Genomic DNA, 19214 nt, shown 5'->3' with positions numbered 1-19214 from the left:
ATCCCTTCTGAAATAGATTGGAATTCATGTGATGTCACAGATGAAGTGATGTCATTTGTCTGAGTGCAGCCTTCCATAGCATTACAGGTATAAAGACTACAGACTACAAATGTGCTCAAATCATGGTGGCATTTGCCTACAACTACAGCTGAACACAGTATAATAACTACCATAAAGTACACATTGTAATTGGCATTCGCTAGAGCGCCACTTCCCTCTAATAACACTCTTGGTGCTTACATGGCATTAATAGCTAGATATTAGTTATTGGGAGAGAGGCACATATTGAGTGTAATAATAAATGCTGCCATGGTTCGGTAGCTCTCCTGTATGTAAATACAAAACTGCCCAAGTTCAAGCAAGTTCAATTTCAGTGGATAGGCATTTAATCTCGAAACATGCCACTGTCTCATAAATTGCTGTAAACTAATCCAAGAATTACAGAAAATTATTTATGAGATATTAGCTTTATATGAAAAAGAATCAACTCCCACATGAAGACCAACTCTGAGTGACACAGCTTAGAACACTGAATAAAACACCTTTTGCCATAGCCTACTCCTTGGAAAACACCTTTGGCTTACGACTATTCTTAAATGTGCATGGGTAAAAAACTTGTTTGTTTAAGAACTGTATTGGTCTAGAAAGGTAGCCTCTTTATTAATATTTTTTAGTTTTCTATCAATTTAACAAACGTCTTCAAAATGTCTTTCCTCCCTCTCCGTGGTTTGCTCTTAGGTGTAGTCTTTTACCACGACAGAAACGCCTCTGACCAATGACTGGTTAAAACAAAATGTTCCTCCCTGAGATAGAAAAATAACGGAGCAAGCCTACGATTCAATTTACTCATGGAACATTGATAATGTGTCTAAAAGATAGCCTGTCTTTAATTCTCACCTAACTGATATGACCAGCCAACGCCTTTCAAAAGAATACCCTAGCAAAACTACATCATTTTGCTTTTCATATTCAATGTGTTAATAGTTATATAACATTTATCAAATGAGAAAAGTGAAAAGCTTCAATCGTACTGTAAATTAATATTTACCGTCCTTGTTTGCAAGTTGTGGCTGAGCCTCTATGTTGCATTCTCTGTTGCTAAGTACACTAATGAATTATTTATCAACAGTGCATTTCATAATTTGTCTGTTGCCCTATCTTGCCATTTAAGGCAAGTATAAACACTATAAAATAGATTTTCAAAGAAGCAAAAAGCAATATGTTGGTTTGATTTGATAAACATGAGTCGAGTGGTTAATTAAAATACATTAATTAGGATTCTTCCAATCGTGTTATTTCTTCGTGTCACGGCTAGATGGCGATATATTCTTAGTCAGCAGATTTTTCGTGTAAATTCTAAAACATATTTCATTTATATGTTGGATATACATTGCTTTCTTTTAATTATTTATTTTAATGTTTTGTCAACCAGTCAGAGTCAAATGACAGCGCTCAAGTAAGTTTAACGAGTTAAATCTTTACTTCACGTTCACTGAGGAATTTATTCGTGGAGGATATGATGTAAATATATGCTCTTCCGGTTTGGACGGCCTCTTTTCGTTCAGGCTAAGCAGTCCGCCGGGTGGGTGCTCTATCATGTCCATGTTATTTCGGTTAAAATAGCATTTCCTTGTCAAAATGTGTCTTGATGTATTCGTTTTGGGTCATGGCAATTTCTTTGTTTTTAATGAAGCTTACATTTACTACCGAAAATATTTTTTTGTGTTGTAGAACGTCACAACTTTATGTCGTAGAATGCATGTGGCAAAGGCCTCTTGGAAGTAGCTAGTTGGTATGGCGGATAGCTAGTTTGCTAACCATGTGGAGTTTGATGATTAGCGACAAAAGGTCGTGATTCAACAGGGAACAATAATTTCATACAGTGTAAATGTCTGTGTAACAAATTATCACGTTTGACTAACTGTATTTGCGGCAGCTATTTATATTTCTCAGCTCGTGGTACAAGTAACGTTATTAACTGTTTGGCTAAGCTAACACTTGACGGCAGACAGCATGCTAAAAAGTAGCTCCCAATGCTTGATATGCCTTGAAGAAGTTTGTTAGCCTAAAAGGCTATTGGTTGAATGTGACGTTAAATTACGGGAACTAAAATGCTTAATTGAGTTGAATTGATGAGCATTTATTTATCGTCTTGTCTTTCAGAGTTTGCAAAGATGCAGATCTTTGTGAAAACGTTAACGGGGAAGACCATCACCCTTGAGGTGGAACCCAGTGATACCATCGAAAATGTCAAGGCAAAGATCCAGGACAAAGAAGGTAAGTTATGTTATTCATCGGGGCATAGTAACGAACACACTAGACACGTATTATCACCGGTTAAGTGTGCAGTTGTCATTAACGAAAGTTGTCTTTCTCTAGGTATCCCTCCTGACCAGCAGCGTCTGATCTTCGCTGGCAAACAGCTCGAGGATGGCCGCACACTGTCAGATTACAACATTCAAAAAGGTGACTATTCAACTCTGCAAGAGTAGGATTTTTCTCAGTACTGCTGGGCTTCTTTGATCTACAGAGATACCCTTGTTCTCTAGATTTAACTGAATTTGTGTTTGTATACCTAAAACAAAATGTTATGCTCTTGAGTTTACATAGAATGCCATTCATTAAGTTTAAAGTATTAAGTTGGTTGCTGTAAGGTCCCAGTTAATTAATGGGCAATTAATTGATTATAAAGTCTTAAGGTTGTTGCTTTAAGGTCCTAGTTAGTTTTGGGGAACAGGCTGATGAGTGTGTAAAAATGATGACTGGAAAATAATTTATAGTAAATGTACTTGAAATGGTAATGGAAAATCCTTAAAGTTGGTGTTGCTTAAAATATCCACCATGAGTCTAAGGGTTAAGACCTTAGGGCCAATGCGGAAATCATGTCCAGGCTAATGCAGGTGTCTGTGTTTTTGTTTGTCAGAGTCTACTCTGCACCTTGTGCTCCGCCTGCGAGGAGGCATCATTGAGCCTTCTCTGAGGCAGCTGGCCCAGAAGTATAACTGCGACAAGATGATCTGCCGCAAGTGAGTATCTAGTTCCCTCATGAAAGTGTGTCCTTACTACATGAGTGTCTATTCTCCTCATGAAAGTGTCCTTACTACATGAAAGACTGTGTGTGCTAGCAGCTAGTCTCCATATAAGTGTTGTGCTTGTGTCCTTACTACAAGACTGTGTGCTAGCATCCATCCATCCATCTTCACGGCATCTTCTGTGGAAATTACTTGAATTCTTCACTTAGACTCGATTTTCACTATGAAATGTAATGCTGCATTAATGTACATGAAAATCCCTACATGAGTCAAGTATTCCAGGTCATTGTCATGAGAAGTCAAAAGTAATAAGAGAAACACATATCTGTCGAATTTGACATTTTAGAATATATGCGTAGGTGCAGTGAAGGACCTCCTGCTTGAGATTGAAAAGCTCCAAACCTAGTGTTGCATCATGCACCAGTGTGACCTGAGTAATGTAAGTCTACGAGGCCCTGTTCTGCGATGTAGAGCTATACAGTCGTGTGGGTGGAATAAATCAAGCTTACATGGAGCGAGTTTCTGGTGATGTGTCTGTAGGTTACAGCTTTACTAGCCCTGTTTCTAAGGCAACGGCTTTGGAAGCCTGCCACGTGCTGCAGGGTTGCTGGTTTACAGCGGTGTGTTCATCTGAACAGCGCAGCCTTCTGACCCTTACCTTGGTTCCTCTTGTGCTGCAGGTGCTATGCTCGCCTTCACCCCCGCGCCGTCAACTGCCGCAAGAAGAAGTGTGGCCACACCAACAACCTGCGCCCCAAGAAGAAGCTGAAGTAGACGCTCTGTGCTCTCCTCTTGGCCCGATGCAGTTCGCATTAGGTGGTTAAATAAATGTTGAGAAAGAAAATTGCCATGTGATCCTGTTGTGATTTCCCGACCCCTCTGCTAACCTCTGGGTTAGTTTGTAGTAGAGATTATTAAATAGACAATAGCTCAGTTGTCAGAACATGGTTTAAGTTGCATAACTGGTGAACAGGCTGCAGATACATAATCAAAGGGGTTTTGTCATGATGGTGTTACAACAACTGGAAGTTTAGATTACTTGATCTGTATCTTCACTTTCCCTGGCATTTTTTTCTCACTGTGAACGGTTAACCTCATGATGGGTCTGTGCCTGAGCTGGGCCAGAGTCTGAAGCCATCTTGAGCTGTCAGGAAGTGACATGTGATCTCTGCCATCTGTAGAAGATGACAGCTGACGCGAAGAACTGCTGTAAGCCCCTCAGGAATGAGGCTGAGCCATGCTCAGATGAACATGCGCAACACAAGACACTGGGCTCTTACAGCGCTTACTTTTAAAACAATCACTTGGTTTATGTACATTGATAACCGTGTTTATGCATAACTTCGATAGATGGGTATCATGACTGGCTGGGGGGGGATATGGATTACCCCTCTGCAAACTAGGAAGGAGTTGATGATGCATTTTAATCTCCAGAGAACAAAGTTTATTTAATTCAGGCTCAAGTAATGCATGACCAAATAAAATCACTTTAGTTTAATGTGCTCTGTCCACATGTTGCTCTAGGTGACTTTAAAAAGCATTACTGTCCCTGGTGTCCAGAGTGGATGCAGGCTAGCTGATCGCTCAATATTGCTAGCAGCACGTAAAGCACCACTGAGACAGCGGGCTGAGGTATCCGTATCAGTTGGAAACCAGATATGAGATGCCAGTTTAATAAACCACTGAAGACAAAGTTAACTTAATTTCTGTTTATTTGTTTGAGATGAGCTAGGGTTGTATTCAGAGTGCCTAAATGATTCACTCCTGGTGTGCAAAATAAAGTGGGTCCTTTGCTTGCAGTTTGCAAACGATTCTCTTAGAAATGGGGTGTCACCATGGTCCAGTCACATCTTGGAAGTCATTTGCGTCACAATATCGACTTTGTTTTGAAAACAGAATGACATACTCTGTTCCGATTTCCAATTACGAGGGTTGTGTAAAAATATCTGATTTCTTTAAAGCTCATTCGAGCTAAACATGCAGCAGTGAAGCAGCCAAAGTTGCCACTGTTCTTACATCTTAAACATCTTGTAAACACATCTTTGCCGGTCCTTAAACACACCCTGACCTGGACAGGATCCTTGCCAGGGTCAGCTACTAGTGGTAGTAGGGGATGGTCATCAGGGTGTGGACAGAGACAAACCATCAAAGTTGTCAACTTTCAAGGCTGACTTGAGACGTGAATAGGTGAGCTGCATTAAAGTCAATGGAATAGGTTTTTTCATGCTAGCATAAGACATGCTTTTATGTCCTGTGTCTCACACCAAAAGTGTGAGCGATGGCTACCCTGCCATCACACGGGTAAAGCTGTCACTGAGGCAAAACCAGTTTAAAGACACAGTTACCTTCTATGACATCACATCCTGTGCCAGAGATACCACCTGACTTCTCCCTGAGTCCAGCATTCAGTCTGTTTGACGGACGGCACGCTATTTCTGGTGCTGTGCGAGGCAGCACTGTCCTCAATTCGTCCTCTTGAGAACGCATCCTTCTGTACTCAGCACTTTCATGTCCTCTTTCGAACACTGCACACGCTATTCCCAGATGGTGTGCTTATTCCAGTACATCTCAGTAACAACAACAAAGAAGAAATTAGAAGAAAGGGAAACTTGTACTTGTACAGTATGCCACCCACCCCCCCCCCCACCTCTGTGAAACCCAAACTAACAACGTTGATAGGTACACCAACAAGCCCCTGACACACCATTTGCCACTCTAAATCTTACTCAACATACTGCCCCTGTACCGTGCAGCCGAGGGGAAAGTGGACAGACGGGTCTCACACACGTGTCTTGTGTCTCCATGTTCTCCATCTCCGAGTCACACTTGAACAGAGGTGATAATGGTGATGCAATCATGCATATATAATACAGAACATGTCGCCTAACTATGATACTTAAATAATACTCATAACTCACATGATGCTGAATAGAGCTCTTCTTCAGCTTCCGCTCACATCACCATGATTTAACACATCATACACATAAAATGGCTCAATATTGATGTAGCATTCAAAATTTAAGACGGACAATAATAAGGTCTTCCCATGTATCAGCTCTAAACATAGATGAAAAAAGCTATTGAAATTGGTAATGCAGCCTACCCTAATACCACAGATCCACTAAAAACAAGAAGCACATAGCCTTTGTGTGCGTGTGTGTGTGTGTGTATATTGAGGGGGGGGACATGCTCTAGTGTGCTGCCCCCCCCTCCCCATCCCAGTCTAAGCAGATATGTCCTGAGCCGAGCATGTGTCCTCTCAGCTGTGGCTCTCTTCGGCTCCGAGGCGAGGCCTACTTGTCGACAAGCTTGGCTAGGCTCTGCCGGATGTCATTGAGGTCGCCGATCTTCAGGTCCAGGATGCCGATGATGCGTCGCACCTCGTTCTCCGCCTGGTCATGATCGTCCCGCGAGGATGCCAGAGTCTCTTCCGCCGCCTGCACGCGCTGCTCCAGATCTGCGTTCTGCACCTCCAGGTCCTAGAACCCACAGAACCCACAGAACCACAACAGTTACTGACAGAGGTCTCAAATCAAATCAAGGCAGCACTACAGTATATCATATATCATTTTTTTTTTTTTTAGATTAACGTTATTTTGCCCTCCCAAACTTTGTAGTAGGCTAACGTCACGTTTGAGTGAATGATGAGCGCGATACAGCGAAATGGATGATAAAAAGCTTCTGAATAGAAAGTTTACCTTTAAAAGTTGTGTTGTGCAAAAGAAGCGAGCTTCACTGTTGTCTGAAAATGTCAACTGGCAGCAAAAAATATTAAGCCATGGTTAAACTGCACTATAGGCTGAGTCCATGTTTATCTTAAATGTGCACTTTATAATTTTATTTTGTACCGCCCTGTTTGGCAATGTTGTTTTTCAATAAAATAAAACATTGCTGAAAGCAAGCCAATCCACTTTTCCATGTTGATAACAGCATTAAAATAAAATTAAAATGATGGAAAAAAAATAATTGAAGGGGCATTTAGAATAGATAAAATTTGCGATCGCGATTAATTTTGATTAATTTAATCGCGATTAATTTTGAGTTAACTATGACAAAAATGCGATTAATCGCGATTAAATATTTTAATCGTTTGACAGCACTAGTAATAATATTAATCTACCAAAATGTAAAGTTAGCACACTTCTGCAGCAAAACACTACCAACAAAGGCATTCAGATAGTGAAGTCTGGTTGAGATCCGGCCCTGAACTGGAATGGACCTGGTCCAAGCACCCAAAGAAGAGACAATATCATTTGCATTGCATTTACATTTCATTTCATGTAATCACTCTACATTAATGAAATCCTGTACCGTAAATGTCAGCTAATTCTGGCATCAGTCACTGGCAACAGACACCGAGTCCACCCTGAACCAAGCACCCACATATGTGAGGTCCATACCTACTATTTCATTCAAGCATATCAGTAATAATGAATTTTGTATTACATATCTCCTGTTCGCCCTCTCCTGTCTACTCGCATCCTGTTGGGTTTTTCCTCTCCTTGCTTACCCCTCTACTCCTGTGATTTACATTTAGATGTATTCATTTATCCCAAGAGACTTCGAGAACAGCACATATAAATCAGTATGTGAGCTCCTTCAGTATCCAACTCGGCTGAGCTTTAGGATCTCTCATACAACACAGAATGAACTATAATTCAGTAATATAGTATAGTGTACAATAAAGCAAATAATATATATGTAGGGCAGTAGAAAAACAACCACACAGATCACTCACTACACACTCCTTAAATCATTTGGAGTGCCTATATCAACTAAACGAAGTGGCGTGGAACTGTACATTAGAGAGCAGGTGAGTCTATGTTTTGTAAATCTGCTCATTTGATTAACTGAGCTCTACATACATAACAGCGGACCAGGCTAGGCAGTCATCTGCTGACAACTCTAAGCACCAGAGTGCCTATATACCTTGCAGCTCCTCCACCAATACTTCCTCCTCTGATGACTGCAACCGCTTCATGGACTTTTTCAAATCAAAGGTCGATAACATCAGGCGCAACATCACACCTGACCAGCCTGATTTTCCCTCGGATCTTGCCCCCAGTGATGGCCTAGCCCTTGATCAATTTGCTGAGGTCACCCAAGCTGAGCTCTCCAGCATTCTTTTAAAAATGAACTCCTCCACCAGCTCTTTGGATCCCATCCCCACATCTCTATTGGAAGCGTGCCTCACAGCCATTGTCCCCACTGCAACCCACATAATAAACAGGTCCCTATCTACTGGTGAAGTAGCCCCCTCCCTCAAACTGGCAGCCATCAAACCTTTGCTTAAAAAGCACAATCTGGACCGTGAGGACCTCTCGAACTACCGTCCCATCTCAAACCTCCACTTCCTAGCAAAGGTCCTGGAAAAGGTCGTCTCCCTCCAACTGCATAACCATCTCCACTCCCACCAGCTTTATGAATTCTTCCAGTCTGGTTTCAGGCCTTCCCATAGCACCGAAACTGCTCTGGTGAGGGTGGTAAATTACCTCCTAATGTCATCAGACTCTGGCTCACCCAGCCTACTAGTCCTGCTGCATCTAAGCGCCACTTTTGATACAGTGGACCATAATATCCTGTTTCGGCGCCTCCAGGAGGTGGGAATTACAGGCACTTCCCTGGACTTCTTTTATTCCTATCTCACAGGACGGCAGGAATATGTTATCCTTGGCAATATCACCTCCGGCATTAGGTGCGTTACCTCCGGTGTCCCCCAGGGGTCAGTCCTGGGGCCCCTGCTTTTCTTTATTTACATGCTACCCCTGGGAAACATACTTCGAGGTCATAACATCCCATTTCACTCCTATGCAGATGACACACAAATCTACATCCAAACTTCACCCGACAAACACCTGGCACTATCACAGACTACCAAATGCCTGGATGACATCCAGCACTGGATGAGCAACAACTCACTATAGCTAAATGGTGGCAAGTCTGAAGCCATTCCTATTGGCACGCCCCATCAAACAAAAAAGGCCGGTATCACCCAAATTACCACTAATGGTCACCCCACCCCTCTCTCCTCACTCGTCACAAACCTTGGTGTCAAGCTGGACTCTTCATTGTCCGTTGATGCACACATCAAATCCATCTGCCAAACATCATTTTACCACCTGAGAAACATCTCAAGGCAGAGACCCTCTCTTCCCAAACATGCTGCAGAAAAGCTGGTGCACGCATTTATCAGCTCCTGTCTGGACTACTGCAACTCTCTGCTGGCATGTCTACCAGCAAAAACCATTCAGAGGCTGCAGTATGTTCAAAACAGTGCTGCCTGGGTTCTCACCAAGACACGGAAATCCGAACACATCACCCCAGTCCTCCACTCCCTCCACTGGCTTCCAATCAACCAGAGAATAGTCTTCAAAGTCCTACTCCTAGTTCATAAGGCCATAAACACCACCGGTCCAGCCTATCTCCAGGATCTCCTCACCCCTCATCTCACATCAAGGACTCTTAAGTCTGGACCTGCAAACCTGCTTGCAGTTCCCCGGACAAATATGACCAGAATGGGAGATCGTGCTTTCTCCTCGCTGGGGCCACGACTTTGGAACAAGCTCCCGGAGAACATTAGGGCTTTGGATTCCCTCACCACCTTTAAATCACACCTCAAAACCCATCTATTTATATCTGCCTTCACCTAAAGTCCTGGTTTCTGTTTTAATTTCTTTTCTGTATTGTTTTTTAGAATGCACTGTTTTTAATTGCTATTTTTGCACTCCTATTACCTTGAATTATTGTTGTTGTGATGTTGTTAAGCACCTTGAGACCTCTTTGGATGTGAAAGTGTGCTATAGAAATAAAATCCATTATTATAACATTTATATACCATGTATAAAGCCACTACTACACCACGACGTTCCCTAGATTGGTAAAACGTGAGTAGGGTGCTAAATCAGGGCCAGACCAGGGTCGGACCAAGGCCAGACCAGGGCAGATCCATTCATATTATCTGTGTTGCCTGAAGTGTTTCTGATTCCTCCATTACTGGGGTAGTGTTTGGTGAAAACACGCCGCGAAGTCTGCATGATTAAAACCCACGTCCGCCTCCCTCTCAGTAAGAGGCTCACGCTGTAGGGTTCGTTACGGCCTCTCTATCTCTTTTTACGTTTATCCATACATTTACATACAAATGAGAGAGCGTCCCGGTCCCAGGGGGTTTAAATGATGACATGTCTGTTGGTTGAGGAGTGGGAGCATCTATGAAGCCTGCATTAGCATGCATTCAGTGTGAGTGTGCTAGCAGGTTAGTGGCTATTAGCCTGTCACTGGAGCTCCTGCTGCCTCAGACTCACCTGCAGTCTCTCGCTGGCCTCCTCCCTCTCCTTCTCTAGCTCACTGAAATCCGATTTCTTGCTCTGCAGATTGTGGATTTCCTACAACAACAAAAACAAAAAAACATAACAAATGTAATACTTCATATTGTTTGGCTGCACGTTTAAAACTTCCCCCCAGTTTGCTACAGATAATATCAACCAGTGTGAGAATGAATGTCAGCTCACTATTCCACTTCATTGACCACATCAAGGTTTTATTTTCAATGACAAAAACTAAGCACAGCTTCCTGAATAAGCATCTTTGCATGTGGGTGAGTTGGAAGAATGCCTTCCATTATTTACCACCTCCACATAATAGCTGACTCTGAGATGCACAGTCTGCCTAAATTAAATATGACTTAGCGCCTTTCCCCCTATCATGGTTGATTACCCTTTCCAGCACCTCGCGTGGCCTCAGCCTGTATCATGGTGAGAGTAAAGTGGGGTTTGTGTGTGTGCGTGTGTGTGTGCGTGTGCGTGTGTGTGTGCGTATGCGTGTGCGTGTGCGTGTGTGTGTGTGTGTGTGTGTGTGTGTGTGTGCGTGTGCTTGTGCGTGTGCGTGTGCGTGTGTCTCATCACCTTGCGTGGCCTCAGCCTGTATCATAGTGAGAGTAGAGGGGGCAATGTTTCTCAGCACTGAAGCTACACTAACCTCATCACCTGGAGCAGTCACAGGTCGAAGTGCTCTCCCATTTCACTAATTAGGCCAAGTAAGGGCATGTCACAATGCTAACACGCTATTTTAAAAGCCTATGCTTTGATGAAACATGAGAGCAAGATGTCTTGGCCAATAACATGTTTGGTTATACATGTGTGTGTGTGTGTGTGTGTGTATGTGTGTGTGTGTGTGTGTGTTTGTGTGTTATCAGTGATAAAACCATTGATGTTGCTTTATGTGGCTCCTCAGAGGGAGGTTTACTCAGCGCTGCTGCGAAATCAAAGTGTCTGCATGTTTCTTTGGCCAGCAGGCTCTCGCGGGGAAATCAGTAAAAATGTTAATGAAGAAGTTCCCACAGGAGGCAGAGAGCAGCAGAGAGAGACTCCAAATGTGTTTCATAAAACATGCAGAAGCTTGATTATAGTCTTCACAACATTATCTTTCTCTCTCTCCCTCCCTCTGCATCTTTCTTTCCCTCGCTCTCTCTCCTTGTACCCCATTCTCTCTCTCTTTTTCTCTTTGGCCTCTCGCTCTCTCTCTTCCTCCCTCCCTCTCCCTCTGCATCTTTCTCTCCCCCTCTCTCTCCCTGTACCCCATTTTCTGTCTCTCTCTTTCACTTTGTGCCTCTCGCTCTCTCTCTCTCTCCCTCCCTCCCTCCCTCCTTCTCACTCTGAATCTTTCTCTCCCTCTCTCTCTCCCTTCTTTTTTTCCCCTCTCTCCCACCTTCTCACTCCCTCTCCCAGGTGGCATGGCACACATCCCTAAACGAGTCCTGAGTGGGTACTGAGGTGGCATGGCACACGTCCCTAAACGAGTCCTGAGTGGGTACTGAGGTGGCATGGCACACGTCCCTAAGCGAGTCCTGAGTGGGCACTGATGGGGCGCTGTTGGCAGCCATTGGTTGGCGGGCCGTTACCTCATCTTTAACCTTGAGCAGTGCTTCCAGCTCCTCCAGGGATTGGCTCAGGTCGTCTCTGCCAGTCTCGCCAGGCTCCGGCCGGCCAACCTGGGTCTCCAGCTCTGACACCTGCACACACACACACACACACACACACACACACACACACACACACACACACAGTCAGAGCAGACAGGAAATAAAGAACAATAATATGAGAGGCACGACATACACAGGGAGAGAAAGACAAGAGGAAAGACAGAAAGGAGAGGGAGGGTCGGACAGACAATAAGAGAGATTAGAGAGAGAAAGAACAGAGATCCACAGACTATAAAGGAGAAGGAAAACCAAGGATAGAGACATGGATACAATAAAAGAGGAAAAAAGAGGGAAAAAGAGGGAAAGAGAGATGAAGAGGAAGACAAAGAGGGAAGAGAGAGAGTCACCCACACAAAGAAGACGGAGAGAGGCTCTGTTCGTATTGAGCAGAAGGCTATTGTTTCAGCTCCGCTACTAAGACAAGAAGGTTGGAAAACAGTATTTAACACGTACAATAACCACCAAGGCCTAGTGAGATCAAAGGAATAATTAGGAAGAGGAAGCTGTATGTTGAGTGGTGTATGTTCTCTGTCTCTTTCTTTGTTTCCTTTTGTCTTTTTTCCCCTTCCTTTTCCCTATCTGTATTTTCTTTCTCCTCTCACACATTAACAGTATCTGTTCATATAGATTCATATGAGTATATGTTCATATAGATTCATATGAGTATCTGTTCATATAGATTCATATGGGTATATATTTCTATCTCTGTTCATATAGATTCATATGGATGTCTGTTCATCCCTCACAGGATTCTTGGCGGGAGGCTGCAGGCTCGCTTGCATCTCCCAGGCACGTGATTGGCGGAGCACTGACAGTATCACACATTAACAGTATCTGTTCATATAGATTCATATGAGTATATGTTTATATAGATTCATATGAGTATCTGTTCATATAGATTCATATGGGTATATATTTCTATCTCTGTTCATATAGATTCATATGGATGTCTGTTCATCCCTCACAGGATTCTTGGCGGGAGGCTGCAGGCTCGCTTGCATCTCCCAGGCACGTGATTGGCGGAGCACTGACAGGAGCAGACAGTGCTGCGTCTCCTATGGCTGCGTATCGTATGGCTGCCTGTCAGACATGTTCCTGCCTGCCTGCCTGCTCTGGGGCTTCTAAGGCACACAGAGAAGCGTGGGCCCAGGGCAGCCCTGGCAGGAGGAAACGTGTCTCGGCACACCTCAACAGACTAGGAGAAAAGAGCGCAGGGGGGTCACGGCGCAATTATCATGGTGTCATCTGCCCGTCTCCAGCCTGCTCACACACGGCAATCACCATGGCATCGCCAGCCAGGCGGCCCGAGCATTTTTACCTCAGAGCCTTTTAAACTATTCCCTATTCTAATGTAGAGCATTTTTACCTCACAACCTTTCAAACTATTCCCTTTTCTGATGTAGAGCATTTTTACCTCACAACCTTTCAAACTATTCCCTTTTCTGATGTAGAGCATTTTTACCTCAGAACGTTTTTCAAACTATTCCCTTTTCTGATGTAGAGCATTTTTACCTCAGAACGATGGCTAAAAAGGCATGCTAATCTAGTGAGACAAAACAATATCCACTTACACACAATGGAGAATAACTAGCAACTGCAAAGCTGAACAGTGTCTAACAAGAGTATGGGAGAGTCTTACTGTAGTGAGTGTTCTTGGTTAGCGCACCACTGAGTGCACTGCTTCTTTTTGTACACTACGGAGTGTTCTTCTTAAGCGCACTACTTTAGTGTTCTTTCTTAGCATGTGAGTGACCAAAGAATGCAGCAAGAGATTAGCACTCTTCTAAAATGTCAGAGTGTTCCGCTAGAGTGACATCAGAGTGGATCAATGGGGATACTTCTAAAACTCTGGACATTTGTCATGAGAGAGGGGTATTACACAGGTCTACAGGCCTATCATTGAGGGAGAGGGCCATGTGTGTGAGGGGGTGGTGGTGTGGGGTGAGAGAATATGATCCCAATATAATCTCAGACTCCCTCTGGTCATTTGTCTTGTGGAAGTGGGGCAACAGTTGTACAGATCCTCGTCCTGAACCCCCTACCCCCCTGGATCCCCCGGAGAGGTGGCCTACTTTGTGGTGCCACCTGGCTGACTTTGCAGCACCAATAACCTTTAGTGAGGCTGACACAGAGCCCCGCTCTCCCTGCTCACATCACCACGGTTACTAAACTAACAGTACATACGATTCTCTTGGTCGATTTGCCTCACTTGAGCGCACCCGATGAAAGACTTTCTGCCTTAATAACTCGCACTGAGGGCAAAATGGTTTGAGTCACATTTTACGTATGTGTGCAGCGACTGCCTGCTGTATATCAAGGCGCACGTAGTGGAGTCCTGGAGGTGAGACAACTGCAGCTGCTTAAATAGTTTTCCTGACAAAATCCATGACTTTTCCAGAGGAACAGGCAGCAGTCTGAGTGAAAACACAAACAAAATGCTTTGATGAACAGCAAACTTCCGAAAACCTCAGGAGACCAGGTAAGGCCAAAGACGCAATCAGGCACATCGCGAGATGGCGAGAGTCGCCACTTGCGTTTCACGCAATCTGGCACTCCACGAGTGGGCGAGACTCGCCACTTTGTGAATGAAGCGTGCTTCACTTAGGCTCGATCTGGCACTCCGCGCCGCATTGCATAGAGACGGGCGCACATGAGACATAAACGTTGTTGAGACTCTAATTAAAGATCTTAGCCTACTAGGGATGAGAACCGATAAGATTTTGACGATTCCGGTTCCTTATCGATTCTTGCTTATCGAACCGATTCCTTATCGATTCTCTTAACGATTCTTATAATTGGGTAATGGGTGAAAAAAGAGCACAAACGGGTTTTTTACATTAATGTTCTTTTATATAAATTTCTAGAATGTTTACATACACATTTAAACATAACTTAAATAAAATGTGTTCTGTTTAATATAAACGTTCATAAAAATAACAATGCTCCTTCCTTTTGTAAAAGGGTATATTATTAACTGAGCTGGCAAAAAAATTTAACTAGCAGTGGCAAAGACTATTTACAATTTTTGTGCAGAAAAATTTGCATGTCTGCCTTCTCTGGGAGGATACGCGTTCGCTCAGGGCTAATTGTGTCTCCAGCTTGACTGTATATTTTCTTGTAGGTTGCTTGGTTGTATTGCTAATAGCGAAATATTATGCTTAACGCTTCTAATAGCAATTTAGAGTCCACTACAAACACAATAACGTACTGAAACATACTTGTATCATGTACAAACTAGGCACTCAGTATATTTAACACTTAGCTATTGCTGCCACTGAATTGGCTACGAGAAACTTATCAATATCGAACTGTCAAACTGAGGGAGCTGCACGCGTTATTATTAACGGAGTCTTTTGTACAGCCTAACCTACCCTAGAACCAACAGAGGGGAGGCAAGCACTGCCCCAGCCTCTAGCCAACGGCTGAAAATAGAAGATTCTACAGTTAAGCTAGCCTAGTTATAGCCTGGCCGTTACCAGCCTGTGACTCCATTTCATTCCGTCTTTCAGTCTGGGCCAACCCAATGCATTTTGGTTTCCGAGATGGGCGGGTGCTTATCTTGAGGTTTAAAATCATTGGAGTTCCCTTAACCAATCAGCAACGTTTAGTAAGCATTCGGTAGATTAAACTCTTCCCAAAGCCAGTTGGGAGAAGAGCTACGACGTCCTTTCCAATCATAAAACTTACAAGAAAATACTCTTGTTCTCCTTTTAATTTTCTGATGTTCACGAGAGTTGAGACAACTTTTCCGATAGCTTTTCGTGTCTTTTCCTCCAAGGCGAGTTTTGCGTCACAGCTCTGAACTGTTCGCTGATTGGTTCTGCAAAATTTTGAGTTCTGGAGACGATTGTCAATGGGGTTGGGCCAGACTGAGTATGAGCTTGAAATCAATTCAGGCGGAAATACGTGGGCTGGTGTCACCAGGCTAGCCTAGTTATGTAAGTTATATATAATATATGACAATGTCCAACATCGCCCATTCTGTTAAGCAATTCAATGCTAAGTTTAGTTATGGTTAACACGAAAACGCAAACGTTTGCTGGTAACACACGAGTAACACCGTTATGACTTATGATAAAACATTTTGAGGAGTTTACCTTGGCAAGTTAGGGATGAAGCGCCGACGTTAGTTGAGCTGCTGCTGGCATCGAAAACATGACATTCTTGTAATTTTATACCATGTGTGCTCAAGTGCTTATTCATGGTAGATGTACTTCCTTCCTTTGAGGAAATAATTTTTTTACAGAGGTTACAAGTGACCGTGTTTGCATCCGTTCGGGTGAAATAAAGCCACACTTAAGATCGCTTCTGTCGAGTTGCCATTTCTGCTGCGTTCTGATTATTATTAAGAGTTTGCACATGCGCAAACGGCACATAGACCCGTTAACAGACCCGGTTATGAATTTGGCTAACGATTCCAAAGATTCGGCTCATTGGGAACCGGTTCTAAACAAGACCCGGTTCTCGGTTCCCATCCCTACTATATACGTTGTTGAGACTCTTATTAAATATCTTACTCATTCTCACAAAGACAAAACAAATAGCTACACGTAGCCTATAAACGTTGTTGAGACTCTTATTAAAGATCTTACTCATTCTCGTGGTTGAAAGTCGGTAACAAAACAGAGACAAATAGCTACACGGTCAAGCAATGTCATTTGACTCTTATTAAAGATCTTACTCATTCTCGTGGTTGAAAGTCGGTAACAAAACAGAGACAAATAGCTACACGGTCAAGCATTGTCATTTAATGTCATTTATTTCAAAAACCAACAATCAGAGTCTAATAGCTATGGTTCCAAGACACAAAAAATCCAGGAACTAGGTCTGATGGCCTATCAACCTAGACAAAAGGCCAGGAGCCGCCTTGATTGTTCTAACCTGGTGCTGTGTAAACTTAGTCTGGGAAGTCCCGCCCCTCTTCTCCGGCCAATTTGATTTTGCCTCTGAAAAGGGTCTGGCAAAGATTGCACAGCCGTTCATTACAGCATTCTCAGGATCTCTGGGACCAATCACAAACTGGCTTTTGGCTACCTGGCGCGCCATTGGCGGATTTAAAATAACCACGTCTACGTATCAAAAGTGAAACCGAAGAGAAAAGCACAGCAAACTATATACTGCTCTCGCGGCTGTCTTGGATGATTTCAAAGGCAAGTTTTCTTTGAAAATAGAACAGAAACTTGCTCTGAAACAATTCATACAGAAAAAATATGTGTTTGCTTTATTACCGATCGTTGTATCGTTGTATAGTATCGTTGGTCTGATTGGTTAAAGGCGTGTCCAATTACGTGAGTGAAGTGGACCTCCATTTAGTACTTTGCCAGACTAACTGAGCAAATGAAATGCAGTGAAGGGGCGGGGAATTCCCAGACAAGTGTAAACTACCTTGTGGGGGTTGAATTGGTATTTTCTTATTTTTTTTGTTCAGCCACTTAACATTTTATAGTGTTTTCATATCTATATATACTTATTTAAAATTGTTGTCCCTATTCATTGTATTTATATCATATCATGCCTCCTACCTCATATTCATTGTACTTATATCATATCATGACTCTTACCTCATATTCATTGTACTTATATATCTTATCATGTCTCTTACCTCATTCATAACTTCTATTGCTACCTTCACCTGTACCATATCTGCATTAATGACCAACTATTGCTGCCAATGTTACTACTGCTCATAACCCATATATCTTGTACTGTCATATCATATTGTATATTTCCCATCTATTTATTTTTATATTACCACTATACATATGCAGAATATTCTGCACTCTTCTGCTATGGTTCTTCTGGTTAGATTCCGTCGCATTGTACTTATATCATATCATGACTTACCTCATATTCATTGTACTTATATCTTATCATGTCTCATACCTCATTCATAACTTCTATTGCTACCTTCACCTGTATCATATCTGCACTAATGACCAACTATTGCTGCCAATGTTACTACTGCTCATAACCCATATATCTTGTACTGTCATATCATATTGTATATTTCCCATCTATTTATTTTTATATTACCACTATACATATGCAGAATACTCTGCACTCTTCGGCTATGGTTCTTCTGGTTAGATTCCGTTGTCTCAGTACTTGGCCAACCCCCTGTGTGATGTCACATGTGAGCGCCAGTGTTGTCAATCACATGTGGGCGCCAATGTTGGAAGTTGTATTGTTAAACGTTGAGTACTTTGGTAGATTAAAGTGTAAACTTTGAATACAAATGCCTGTACAACTTCTATACATTATCTGTAAGGTTGTGAGTGTGTAAGTGTAAATGTAAGTTGGATTCGTAAAACGTAATAAATGACATTGCTTGACTGTATAGCTATTTGTCTCTGTTTTGTTACCGACCACGAGAATGAGTAAGATCTTTAATAAGAGTCTCAACAACGTTTATAGGCTATGTGTAGCTCTTTGTTTTGTCTTTGTGAGGATGAGTAAGATCTTTAAGAGTCTCAACAACGTATATAGTAGGCTAGATCTTTAATAAGAGTCTCAACAACGTATATGTCTCATGTGCGCCCGTCTCTATGCAATGCGGCGCGGAGTGCCAGATCGCGTCCTAAGTGAAGCGTGCTTCACTCACAAAGTTGCGAGTCTCGCTCACTCGCGGAGTGCCAGATCGCGTGAAGCGCAAGTGGCGACTCTCGCCCACTCGCGATGTGCCTGATTGCGTCCCGGACCTTAGCTTGAGGAACAGATAAGTGCACCCCCTTCCCCCCCCCCACGCACACACACGCTGTGTTTACAAATCACCTGAGCTGGAGCTGCTTCTGCCTGTAGGCGTTTCAGGGCATGTGTGAGTGTGTGTGTGTGTGTGTGGTAACTGTTTTTGCCAGGGTTACGGTTAAGACCGGTCCCATATGTGTGTTTGCCAAGGCTGTGGTTAAACGGCCTGCTCCATGTTACATTCTCTTATTGTGGCTTTTTATTACTGACAGAGCTAGAGCCCCGACAAGGTCTGACTCACTCCATTTTCCCTTTCCCTTTCTCTCTCTCTCCCTCCCTCCCTCTCTCTCTTTCTCTTTCTCTCTCTCTGCCCCCCCTTCCTCTATCTCTCTTCTTAATCAATAGTCTCCCTTGTCATCTTTGTGTATGTATGTGTGTATATATTTATCTGCTCATCATTGCTTCCTCTCCAGGCAGCAGGTAAGATTGAATTTCACATCCCATAAATCTGCCATTTCATA

At 43.0% G+C, this 19214-nt stretch overlaps 2 protein-coding genes across 2 annotated transcripts in view; one reads left to right on the top strand and one right to left on the bottom strand.

Moving 5' to 3' along the window:
* Positions 1–1552: 1552 nt before the first annotated feature.
* uba52 (ubiquitin A-52 residue ribosomal protein fusion product 1) lies at positions 1553–3876 on the top strand. Its single transcript, XM_080833755.1, has 5 exons — positions 1553–1582; positions 2164–2277; positions 2380–2466; positions 2924–3026; positions 3713–3876. The coding sequence occupies exons 2-5, from the start codon at positions 2175–2177 to the stop codon at positions 3804–3806; spliced, it is 387 nt and encodes a 128-aa protein (XP_080689881.1). The 5' UTR covers positions 1553–1582; positions 2164–2174; the 3' UTR covers positions 3807–3876.
* A 2256-nt stretch (positions 3877–6132) lies between these two features.
* Positions 6133–19214, bottom strand: part of homer3b (homer scaffold protein 3b) — a 56835-nt gene continuing 43753 nt past the window's right edge. Inside the window, exons 7-9 of the mRNA XM_080833234.1 lie at positions 11929–12039; positions 10334–10414; positions 6133–6511 (exon numbers count right to left, since the gene is read on the bottom strand). Of these exons, the coding sequence (XP_080689360.1) occupies positions 6326–6511; positions 10334–10414; positions 11929–12039 (378 nt within the window). The 3' untranslated portion in view covers positions 6133–6325. The remainder of the gene's footprint in view (positions 6512–10333; positions 10415–11928; positions 12040–19214) is intronic.

This window comes from Sprattus sprattus (genome assembly GCF_963457725.1).
Source record: "Sprattus sprattus genome assembly, chromosome: 2".
In the NCBI taxonomy this organism is placed as follows: Eukaryota; Metazoa; Chordata; class Actinopteri; order Clupeiformes; family Clupeidae; genus Sprattus; species Sprattus sprattus.
The sequence above is the reverse complement of the archived record's forward strand: the minus strand, read 5'-3'. Positions and strand labels throughout refer to the sequence as shown.